Source organism: Botrytis cinerea, chromosome 9, assembly GCF_000143535.2.
Source record: "Botrytis cinerea B05.10 chromosome 9, complete sequence".
NCBI lineage: Eukaryota > Fungi > Ascomycota > Leotiomycetes > Helotiales > Sclerotiniaceae > Botrytis > Botrytis cinerea.
The window spans coordinates 2,148,225-2,159,991 of record NC_037318.1 but is presented as its reverse complement, the minus strand read 5'-3'; the positions used below and the strand labels follow the sequence as shown (position 1 = coordinate 2,159,991).

The 11,767-nt window shown below is 45.2% G+C and overlaps 3 protein-coding genes across 4 annotated transcripts; 1 reads left to right on the top strand and 2 right to left on the bottom strand.

The window, feature by feature from the left end:
* Positions 1-297: 297 nt before the first annotated feature.
* On the bottom strand, positions 298-6,407 carry BCIN_09g06180 (hypothetical protein). 2 transcript variants are annotated; one of them, XM_024695280.1, is made up of 4 exons: positions 4,784-6,407; positions 1,627-4,733; positions 1,045-1,577; positions 298-984 (listed from the first exon to the last, which is right to left on the bottom strand). In XM_024695280.1, the coding sequence occupies exons 1-4, from the start codon at positions 5,255-5,257 to the stop codon at positions 707-709; spliced, it is 4,392 nt and encodes a 1,463-aa protein (XP_024551073.1). In that variant the 5' UTR covers positions 5,258-6,407; the 3' UTR covers positions 298-706. The 2 variants fall into 2 exon arrangements, with proteins under 2 accessions (XP_024551073.1, XP_024551074.1); XM_024695279.1 differs by having other exon boundaries at positions 298-1,577.
* A 1,835-nt stretch (positions 6,408-8,242) lies between these two features.
* BCIN_09g06170 (hypothetical protein) lies at positions 8,243-10,468 on the top strand. The gene is made up of 2 exons (XM_024695278.1): positions 8,243-9,764; positions 9,840-10,468. Exons 1-2 carry the CDS (start codon positions 8,415-8,417, stop codon positions 10,434-10,436), a joined length of 1,947 nt encoding a protein of 648 aa, XP_024551072.1. The 5' UTR covers positions 8,243-8,414; the 3' UTR covers positions 10,437-10,468.
* A 50-nt stretch (positions 10,469-10,518) lies between these two features.
* On the bottom strand, positions 10,519-11,736 carry Bcvma4. Its single transcript, XM_024695277.1, has 5 exons — positions 11,565-11,736; positions 11,493-11,501; positions 11,348-11,423; positions 10,868-11,291; positions 10,519-10,814 (listed from the first exon to the last, which is right to left on the bottom strand). The coding sequence occupies exons 1-5, from the start codon at positions 11,589-11,591 to the stop codon at positions 10,664-10,666; spliced, it is 687 nt and encodes a 228-aa protein (XP_024551071.1). The 5' UTR covers positions 11,592-11,736; the 3' UTR covers positions 10,519-10,663.
* Positions 11,737-11,767: the final 31 nt, after the last annotated feature.

Genomic DNA, 11,767 nt, shown 5'->3' with positions numbered 1-11,767 from the left:
ACTTAGATTGATTTTATCAGTAGCCTCGCATACAAGGCTGTGAATTTGTTATCTGAGGTCAATCGGTTTACAGGGGACTAATAGTAAAGACTGCTTGACATCCTTCGAACGCCGATAGTATGTTAATCCTATTATTACTCCATTTCTAAACTCTGAAACAAAACCGTCACGTATTACCATCACTGGGTACTTCAGTCAGAAGTCCAATGAAGCTCATGTCAAATCACAAAACTCTAATCATTCTACAATCTACAATTTTCGTGGCTCAGGGCAAGTCACAGCAATCATCAAAGTAAATAAATGATAAGTTAGATTATACTGCTCTCTATATTGAAGCTCTGTGCACTTGTTTGTTTTGCAATCGCTATATACAAATGGACCACGGATCCTACTATCACTGCTGAGTATACACCATCAGAAGTGAAGATCTAAAACTATCTCCCAAAACCAACATGCCCTCACCAGCAAAAAGAACTTCGAAAGCAAAAACAAAACAAGATAAGATGGCCTAGTGCCTTTTCATGTCATTTAAAACGCCTATAACACCAATGCAAAAGAAAACCAAATGTAGAACACAAAGGTCGTAGATCGCTCCTGCAGATCATTATGCTTAATATCTCCTGTATCAACAAAAGAAAAGGAAAGTGTATGGTACAGTTCGTCGCAGTCTCCCAGTTTGGAAAAGAGTGAATATGATATTCGGGTATCATTGTGAAATGTCTTCGTTCCTCCTACTTTTTAGTGGCCCAAATGATTGACTTGATTCTAAGCGTGTCAAAAGGGCTGCCGAAGTAAAGTCGTTACTAGCCTCAAAACTTTGTCTAACTCGATCGCACGACGTTCGCAATCTATCGAAGGAGGGTCGTGGCTTGTCAACGGAGACCCGAGGACCAAGCTGGTCCATCGAACCTCTATGTCTTGTAAAGTCGGTTCCGTCGCTACCGTTTTGACTTCGAGGATTGTGTGTGGTGTTCGTCGGAGCAACTGAAGGAGGGTAAATGGGTCGTTGGTCTTCATCAATGCTCGGATAGTGGATGTGCTTACTCGGCTTCGTGATCTCAGAGGAAGATGCCGATGAACCATCCTTGGACATTGCGTCCATGCGCTCATCGGACTTATCAAGATAATCAAACTTGCCTTGACGAACTTGTTCGCGGATGATGTCGACATCGTATGGGAAGTAAACTTTTTGCACAGCTTTGATAGCAAACCGTGGTAAAAGGGCGATGACTACAGAAAGACATGTGACTGCCCAGAAGGTGGCTTGTGCGAAAACTTCGGCGGCGGCTTTGTAAAAAAATTCCGACGAGGTGAAAGATGAATAAACGCCAGTCCAGAACCATACCAAGAGAATACTTATGGTGACCAAAAGGACCATGAGCCAATCCCATCGGTAGGTGTTGATTAGGATGTATACGTTGATGGCGACGACGGCTGCAGGTGCTACGTAAACTCCAAATCGCTCCCGGTCATCAATATTTTGGCCGCTTGAACTAACAAAAGTGCCAGAGTCAAACAAGCAATATGCCATGAAAAAAATCATGACAGATTGGTACAAACCATCGATCATGTAAAGCCTACACTGTGTTAGTTGTTTATATCAGAGTGGGATTCATTTATACTCACCAGAACTTCTTTTGGGTCCATTCCTTTCGCTCAATGCCTCGTCTATAGAGCTGAGGAACCGCAAGAGAGACCTTGTCTGAAACGTCTTGATCCAAAACACCCATGAAGATGACAGGCACAGATGTAAAAGCCAAGTTGAATAAGAGAATGTACGTGTAATCGTAAAGATATGTCATATCGAAATTTGCGAAGATCTGGTACCAGAAAATTGTAAAAGTCCATACGACGTTCTTGTAAAAGAAGTTGGCAATGGTTTCTCCTAATCTGCGATATGACCATCGTCCATGGACTAACACGAGTCGTTGCAAGAAACGGAATTGACCAATAGCATAATCGGAAGACATCACAGCTTGTCTACCTTCTTCACCAGCAATACCAACTCCAACGTCTGCCTCTTGAATCATAGCAACATCATTTGCGCCATCACCAATAGACAAAGTCATAACGTCCAAGCCACCTTTGACCATTGCCACAACAGCAGCTTTTTGAGCAGGGCTGACTCGACAACACAGAACTGACTTGCATTCTTTACACAGGAGAAGGAATTTTTGTCGCAGTGAGTCGTCTAATACAAGCTTGAGAGAGTCGCCATCAATGACAATAGCATGAGTTGGCGCTGGTGGCTCGTGATTCTTCTTGGCGGCTTTGAGCTCCGCGTCAGAACCGGTGAGTTTGAAAGCTGCCAAGTGCTTGTCAAGTTCTGCTTCGGCGGTAGAAATCTGTTCATCTTCGATCTTGAAAACAATAAGTTCCATGTCATTATTGAGTAAGTTGCATGAAAATCCGATGTTGATGGCCGTCTCGACTTTGTCACCAGTGAGAACCCAGAGCTTAATACCGGCTTCGGCGAGAAGTGCAATAGTATCAGGCACGCCCTCTTGTAGTCGATCCTCGATAGCTGTACCTCCAAGAAGGGTAAGGTCACGTTCAATAGCGTCTGATACTGCTTCCAGCTTATCTTCACGGTCCTGGATGGCAGCGGCCGCGATCTCGTGCTCGCGGTTCCAATCTTGATATTCCTGCTCACCAAGCTCTCTTTGCGCGATACAAAGAGTACGTAAACCTTCTCTTGCAAACATCTCCAGATGTTCCGCTGTCGTACGACGCAACTCTGGTTGCTCTCCTCGCTTTAAGCGAGAATATATTATACTATCTGCCCCTTTACAGAACAGTATGATTCTATTGTCTGGCATACGGATAATGGCACTCATTCTCTTTCTGGTCGAGTTGAATTCGAGTTGATTTAGAACCCTATATTCTCTATCCTCGCCTTGAATGTTCAATAAAATACCATTTGGCGAGTTTCCGAGAACAGTGAAACCAACATCACGGGCTGTAGCAACCAAGGCTGCTTCATCAGGCGACTGAGCTCTGAATTCAATCTTGGGAGGATCTCCTGGTGTGGTTTCCGAAATAACCGAGTGACAGAGAGCGAGAGCTAACATGAATTGATAATTGGCGTCTTGTTGTTCCTTACCACTTTCACCAGCGAGATCGGTAACGAAATCAGGAGCAATGAAAGTCAAGTCATCATCGTGCAGGTACGGATTGTCATGCAGTTTTCTGACATCGACTAGCATTTTAGCACGCGCTGCAGCAATCTGCTGTCTAGCTCTTGCGCCTTCTTTTTCAACATCGATACCTTGACGCTTTTGCATACCAGCCTGAGCTTCAGTGTATGCTTCTCCGTAGGGAACTCCGTTTATGCTGGCCTTTTTGAATTCCATGACGTTCTGGGTTAGAGTTCCAGTTTTGTCGGAAAAGATATACTCGATCTGTCCCAAATCATCAGAGATATTCCACGATTTAGGCGTGCAAGGATAATCGAGTTTCTCGTAATACATTTCGCTGTCGCTGTAGATGAAGAACGCTTGACAAGTCTTGATGATTTCAATCGTGATGTACAATGAAATTGGTACCAAATTCTGGAACAGAATAAGAGCAGCCCAAAAGGTGATGAAACCATCAAGTGCCGGGGTGCCACCAATAGAACCAAATTCAAAAAATTCAATGGTATTATTGCCTTGTCCCCAAATGATACCTTGGACAAGACCAGAAGCGAAACAAATGGTGAACAGAAGAATGAAATTGTAAACGACATTCCAATTGAGTTCCCGGGCGATACGTGAGCGTTTACTTGGAGTAATTCCAGAGTTCAACATGATCTTGGTGTCAAAACCTGTGAATACGACAACTCCGAGAATCCAATCCGTATTTCTGAGATTGCATCCACGAAGAAGCAAGTTGTTAATTGAGATCGGCTCAACCATCTCCTCGCCTGGTCCATCCTTTCCATTGTATTGCGTCCAACGAGCCACACCACTGTATTGATAAAGATTGGGGTGGGGTGCTTCGCTGTCAATAATGAACTCCGTTCGTTCACAATCGCGAGCGTGTTTAATGCTTCGACCACTGCGAAGAGCATGTCGTACCTTTAAGTTCGTCTCTCCATCCAAATTTTTCGTTTCAACGTAGCAAGCTCCATCGGGGTCAGAGGTAGATAAAATCACAATATCTGCTGGGATCTGGTCGTCGTTGTAGATACGAACGAAATCTCCAACTTGCACGTTCTTCCAATAATCTTGATGAAATCTGGGTTGTCCAGTTACTGGATTGTTGCGGTTGATCAAACTTCCGAAATTCTTCTCCGCAGGGGCTTTTCCGCTAGCATCGTAAGAGAAAGCCGTCATTGGGCGATCCGGAACATCAAGCTCGCCATCTCGTGGAAGGGGCGAAGGCACAGGTGTCATTTGAATGTCGTCTCGCGCAGCCCTTGACTCGAAAGAGGGCCGAGGCTCATCCACGTCCATAGCACGTTGGGCATACACCTCGCCAGGCAGCTTTTTGTCTTTCTTCATTTTCTTAAGTGTTCTTACAATCCAGCGTGAAGTAGCCTTTTTGATTCTCCTCCATAGTGAAATATCATCGTCGCTGACGTTTACATTGTTCCAGTCAACAAGGCGATGAACGGGCGAATTGTTCAATTCATTGTCGAGAATGGTTCTGCGATAATCTTCAATTCCATCTTTGATGGCTGTAATCGCGACAATAACAATCAAGGGAACAGCGTTGAGACCTGGATTAGATGCACCAAAAATACTAAAGATCTATACGAATCATCAGCCTCACATATGCAGTCTAAAAACCCTGAACTTACGGTGAGAATGATCAAAAACAAGAAATACACGTTCGCGATGTTGTGGAATTGAAACCAAATATTCTTCGGTATGAAACTCAAAGGGGTGTATTTTGCAGTTCTGATTTTGTTTCGTTTATAATGCACCAAGGGGTGACCCGACTCGTCGATCGCGTCCCGTGGCAACGAAAGATTAAAGAAAACCTTTCTAGGTCCTTGACCGTCATTATCGTCATCCTCCGCCTGTTCATCCTCCGCCTGTTCATTTGGTTGTTCTTCTTGTATCCTGCCAAGATCCGTTCCCATTGAACTTGCGCCGGCAGAGTCTCTCTTCTCACTACTTTGCGATTTACGCGGATGCAATCGATCCATTATCGATATCCTCTTTTTATCACTACCTTTGGCGGGCACTCTTTGTGTGGCCCATCTCATTCGCCTCGTCACTGGCTCAGGTGCATCCTCCTCGGGTTCTGCGTACATGTCGACGTCCGGCATGATTGCGATCGTTTGTGATTGGGGCGGAAGCCCAGTTTGAGGCAAGAGCCCGCAGGCAAGGCGAATATGTCCGCCAGTGTTTGAGTCAATTCAGACGTTGAAAGGTATTTCGTGAAAGAGACGAGACGATTGAAACGATTGAGACACGACTAGAACTTTCGACAGAGACGAAATTAATATCGACGAGCAACGGTAAGAAGTATCGTTATAACAAAGGTCCACACAGGACTCGTAGAAGGTCTGGTACTTTTAGAATGGTCGCTTATGACAACTTAATTTGGTACCGGAAGAGTCGGCCAGGAGATCGCGAATAGGCGGTAGTTTTTTTTTGAATATTTGACCCTTGCAAGGTTGTATGGGGCAATTGAAAGATTGTGTACGACGAGATTCCCTACACGGACGAGCGATGGGATTGAAGATCTGGTGAAGTTTCGAGAAAGGGTGGTGGTTTGTTGATGTTGAGAGGAAAGAAAGGAAGAGGGACGGAGTTTACGGGTTGGTTTGAGTTGGGTTTGAGAGCAGGTGAATGAAATGTTCAGGAAGTCCCGGGGGTAGGAGGAGTTCGTAAAATGCTTATTGAGCAACAGCTAAAAGAGCAGCAAACGCCACATGAAACCGACGAAATTCGGAGAGCGGAGAGCGGATAATGGATAATGGATAATGGAGAATGGATAATAATAATGTATAATAGATAATAGATAATAGCAGCATGTGAGTGATGTGAGACTAGAGCCGTTCGTACATCATATCACGCATTTTCCATGCTTCACCAAAGTCAAAAGTCGGTCGCTAGGTACAATGAAGAAAGGCTGGCTGGGGTGGGTGGAAGAGAATACGGAGGAGAGAAAGCCATAACAGAAAGGATGCGCGCAAAACAAATGGTTGATTTGTCCTCTTGGGTGGTTGCGAATCAGCGAGAGCAAGGGAGTGTCCGAACGCTGCAAGTACATAGGGAGAGGGAGGGGGAGAGAGAGAGGGAGAGGTCTATCAGATCGTACTGGCCAAGTGCCGCAACATACGGAATCCAGAACAAACAGTCAAACTCCGTACATGCCTAGGCAAAACACACCTGAATGTAAACTAAGCCTCGTAGGATTGCATTGGACGGAGAGGCGGAAAAGATCCAAAATGTTGATACTCACGTTCATTCCCGCTCACTCACTCGCCCAGTGTACATCCACTGTGCCTGGATCGTACCGCCTTGCAATTTCTGAAGAGGGCTGAAATGTCCAGATGTTCTTGCGAGGCACATTGGCTGACTGGGGAGGGTGCGAGGGTGCTCCAGAAACCCAGGATTCACATTTGCGCCAATCATCTTTTGGAAACAAAGTTCAGGGGTTAACCTTCAATATCAACAAACAGCTGTTCTCGAAAGGAGGAATTGTCCATGCTGTCCATGTCGGATCTGACCTTGTTACTGTGCTGAGCTTTGTCATGACATTGTGGGAGGGGAGCGAGGGGACTTTTCGATGTATCACTGCATGTCGATATCCAGGAAGCTTTTATCTAGATGGGTAGGTATTTTGGATGAGTGTGTTACAAGATTAGATGCGGAGTTTCGATTGCCCGACTTGATATTTCTTTTGGATGCGAAAAATTGGATAGATACGAAGACCAAGAGAAAAAGTAGAAATTGACATATGTAGGCGTATGGTAGGTACACCAGTATCACTTAGATAATAATTTACCAGTCTATCTCAGCATGTCCCTCGTAAACATTTCATAAAATGGCTGGGGCTGGAGTCGATTGGAAAACTCGGCCGAACAAAGGGTGTAAATTCTTGCAGGAAGAAAGGAGATTCGGAGAAAGGGCCTCGGATATCATATCTGACCGTGAGCAGTGGGAGACGTCTCATTCTCATTGTCATTGTCATTGCCATTGTGTACGCACGCAAGTGAGGTGGGTGCACTTTGCTGTTTGCATCAAGAAGAAATGGGAAAAGATATATATAATTTGCACCCGACCGAGGGGCCATTTGATCCATCTGCTCCATCAACCAAACACAACACAACACCAAACAATTTATTTCATTATTGGTGGCTGGACCTTTCAGCATAACTCCGTACTCCGTAGATCTCTCTTTCCTCTCTCCTCTCTCCTCTCTCCTCTCTCCTAGCCGACTGGATAAAGCCTTGCATTTACACTGATCACCCACCTCACCTCACTCATCCCTTTTTATATATAGCCATCCGAAACCAGCTATCGATACTAGGCAGGTACCACTCGGGGTTTAGACAGAGCGAGATGCATGCATGCATCGTGTGGATGGTGAAGAAAGCACAATATGCATGATACAGAAAGATGTACGGCCAAGGGATCGTTAATTAATCTTTTTAATCTTTTTAATCTTAAGAGAGGGGTAGTGTGTGTCGTCAACCGACATCCACAACGATCAACGCCCTCTGCAAAACTCTCTCATTTCATTTCTCAAGCACCTTGGAGGCGAAGGTAGTTGCTGCTCCGTCCAGATAAAATTAGCATGCATAAGAAGATTGTTCCTCACAAATCCAACGCGAAGCTTAGACTCCCTCTTGGCAGGATGGCTAACATCCGATCCGGACCATCGAAAAGTTGTACATATGGACGTTTGACATCTGCATCAAATTGGAAGTAAAACGGAAGCGCAGGGACTTGTTAGATCCGTGGTGGAGCAGGGGACGGATCTAAACCATGGAGACATGGCAGTCGATCTGTTGTTGATGGTGGACTCGTGGAGTATGCAGAACGGTACTGCACTCTCGAGATTGACACATACTCATCAAATAAATCTCAAAAACCCAACCTTTTAATGAAGATCTCTACAAACCGTCCTCTTGTCGTCCAGCATGTAATCACAAGTAGAATTTAAGTGCAAGTAGTCGTAAAAAAGTTTCATCTAAATTGGATGGCTGTCGATCGCAACGTAAATGCCGCCCCCAGCGCTTACCTAATACCCAAAATAGAAACAACCAAAATGGAAGAGCGTTCAAAAATCGTCATCCCGTGATGTTCGTGTCTGCAAGCATTATCAGTGACGCGACGCAGACGCGACTTTCAACTTGTCGAAATCTGAAAGAACGGCCTGCACCGCTGACAAGGAGATTGGTCATGAGTTGAATAAAGCACGACGTGTGTGTATCCATATCTGCTATAATACTAGAGCATGCTAGTTAAGTCATGTCTTCAACCAAGGGTAAATCTAATGGAAACATCCGCCAATTTTTCAAGCCGACACAACAGGCTTCCACATCGTCATCTACCCCTCTATCCACAACTTCGCGCAACAATGATCAGATAATATCCGGATCTTCACTTTCCACAACCCCTCGGCCAACAGGCTTAGTCTCAAGTGCTGCTATGGAATCTATGTCTTCTCCACAATCATCTTCTTCGCCATCTTCTCCACAATCTACCTCCTCGTTATCAACACCACCGATAACCATTCCGCAATCCTCTTCTAATATCTCGAATGGCGTTGTTCCATGCTCAGACGACGAAGGCGATTCTGATAGTTCTTTGGAAGATCTTGACGTGATCTTCAAGACAAATCGCACAGCGCCAATTGCGACATCTTCCGCGCTAGCTCCGGTATCTCCCAGGGCCTCCAGATTTAGAAATGGCCCAATCTCAAGTGCCAAGCGCTCTCCCATGGCTCTTAAAACAACACAATATAAATTCGATCTGAAACATCTCATGGGAACTGCGGTGGCCGATAGAGCGCTCGAGGAAAAAGAAAAAAGGTTGGAAGAAATAGCCCAGGAAGATACGGAGATGGGAGATGATGAACCTACCGCATTCAACGATGATATTCATGGCGGCATTCTACGAAAATTAAACGAGGAGAAAGAAGATGGCGGCGGAAAGGACATTCAGAAAGTCCTAAAGGCTGTCAGGAGAACAGAAGCTGGAAATGTTGGCAGTCGATGGTACTTTTTCGAAACTGGAGAAACTCCTACGATTAAGAGGAGACCATTCCCAACATCTTCATTGCCGAAAAGTTGGAAGAATGATCTCGCTGAGCCTCAGATCAGACATCAAACATTTGTATCGGGGTTCGCGGAGAATATGATTGCGTATCGAAAGAAATTGCCCGATGAGATCATTCAATGGATTCTAGATGACTTCTGTTGGGAAGAACAGACTGATCTTCGAAATGCCTATTCTACCGTTTTGGCTATATCACGGAAACAGGTTCATCGACTGGTTACTCCTGTGATCATTAGGAAGATGTTCAAATCTGTTGGTGCTACGAATACGGCAGTCACTCTATCTGAAAAAGTAAAGCCACGTCTAGACATATCAGATGCATATTCAGATCATCCTTGGTCGAAAGTCCGGGCTTTAATCGGTCTCTTAAATCTAATAGCCAAGTATCTCCAACAGGAAACTAGACTGGAAGTTATATGCATACTTTTGAGACTGGGCATAGATCCAGTCTTATTAGAAAGAGTAGATCTCTTATCGCAGGTACAGACAACACTGCACAATCTATGTCTTTGGATCGATCCAGATGTATGGGAAGAATCCGTAAGTTCTCCTCTCCAGCCCTCCAGCCCTCAAACTCCAGTCCTAAACATAAACCAACTTCCCGCCCCCCAATAGTCCCAAATAATCTGCGCCACCCTCTTCAACGCCGTCGAACTCGCCTCTCTCCGTCTCGGCATAGTAAATTCCATCCCCCCCACTCGCTCCTCCAAGCTCCACGAACTCCGTCGGCGCCTAGCCCTAACATTCTTCTTTTCCTCTCTTCCCGTATCCCTCTCACCGCCCCGAAAATCCCTCTCCATCCCCTCCATCATCCAGCGTCTCAACGATCCCCCCTTTCAGATAACTCGTACTACCGATTATCCCGAACTCTCGGCCCTAGTTCTCCTCCTAGACATTGGGATCGACGACGGACGAGCCGAAGATCTAGACCTAACAGATGAAGATACAGAGATACAGTTTAATAAAGACGTGGATGAGTTGACGGATCGATTTGCTAATTTCGGCATCATGGCTTCGGGTGCCGCTCACATCTCAAAGGTGGAAACAAGTGGGATATTAAATTTAGTGGAGAGGAGAATAGAACATACGGTGAGGACTAGGCGGAAACCAAAGAACATGTTTTATGAAGAGACGAAAAGATATTATGAACGGGGAGAATCTCTGGAGGGGATGCAAAAGGGCATGTCTAATTTTGTGAAGCAGGCAAAATAGATTGGCGCTGCGCTCAAGATGTGGGAGTAACACCTAAAGTAGGTCCTATTGATCTGTGTATTTCAAGACCAAGCATTCTGTATGCAATTTAATGATATTGATGTTCATGTATCATACACGCTCTACCGACAAAACCTGCAATATTGTATAATTGGAATGTGCAAAGCTCCTTCATACCTCCTTCCATCCTTGAGACTCTCAAAACACGACGCTCATCCACCAAACAACTAATCGTAGAATTTCCGGTTGACGTTAGGACCAAATAATGTGGTTCGAACAGAGGGTAATGCGTTATCCTGGAGCAACTTCAGACGCTCCTCAAAAGTATTGTTGATATCAATCTTTCCTCCTCCACCAACAATAGACAAACCACCAGCACTATCCAAATGTTAGCTTCCCACTTTATCCCACTTAAAACTCGAGAAACCTACGATTCTTCCGGCAAAGGATTCTTCTCATCTATGCTCACCGTCACGTCCTTCTTCATCTTCTCCTTGTACACCTTCTGCGCCTCCTCAATTGCCTTCTTGATGAGGTCATAATCCTGTTTTCTCCCTCTAACCTGCAATTTCCCCTCGTCCAAAGCATACATTCCCTCCAACAAAAGATTCTTCAAGATCTCCGTATATTTACCCTTATCATTCGTAGCTTCCTTGAGTTTTCCCTGCGCCTGTTCGAAGATCCCATCGAGGAGTTCCTGACGAGCAGATAGAACCTTGAGACGAGTCTTATTTGCGACGGTCGATTGAGTGATTTGTTGGGACATACGGGCGGTCTTGAATTTCTTCTCATATTGCGTGTCGATGGAGGACGTTTCCTGGCGGACGAGCTTGGATTTTTCAATGGCGAATTCCTGTTTGGGTATGTTAGGGGGGAGGCAGGTGGAAAATGGGTTGTTGGTGGAGACGTATCATTTGCCTTGAGTTCGATTTCGCGACCCTTTTCCATGGCTTCTTGTTTGATGAATGCCGTCATCTTCTTCAACTCCTATTTTCACATTGCGTTAATGCCGGTTCTGGGGAGAGGAAGCCTTGGGGAGAGGATGGGGAGCTGTACCTGCGACACCTAAATATAACATTAGCATAGGATTTTGAGGCTGGAGTGATTGTTGGAATTAGCTCTACTTACCTGGTCGTCCGAAAGAGCGTGCGACATGATGGGCGATCGATAAATGTGAAAGTACTGGGGAAGATTGTGTGGAATCGAGAGATGTAGAGAGGTTGATATTCGTTGGAAACGTTGGAGCTTCAATAGCAACAACAAGGTTGGGGATTAACAACCTGGGATAGCTCCAAGGTCCAGAAGCGATAAGGGAAGCGACGTCCCGATTA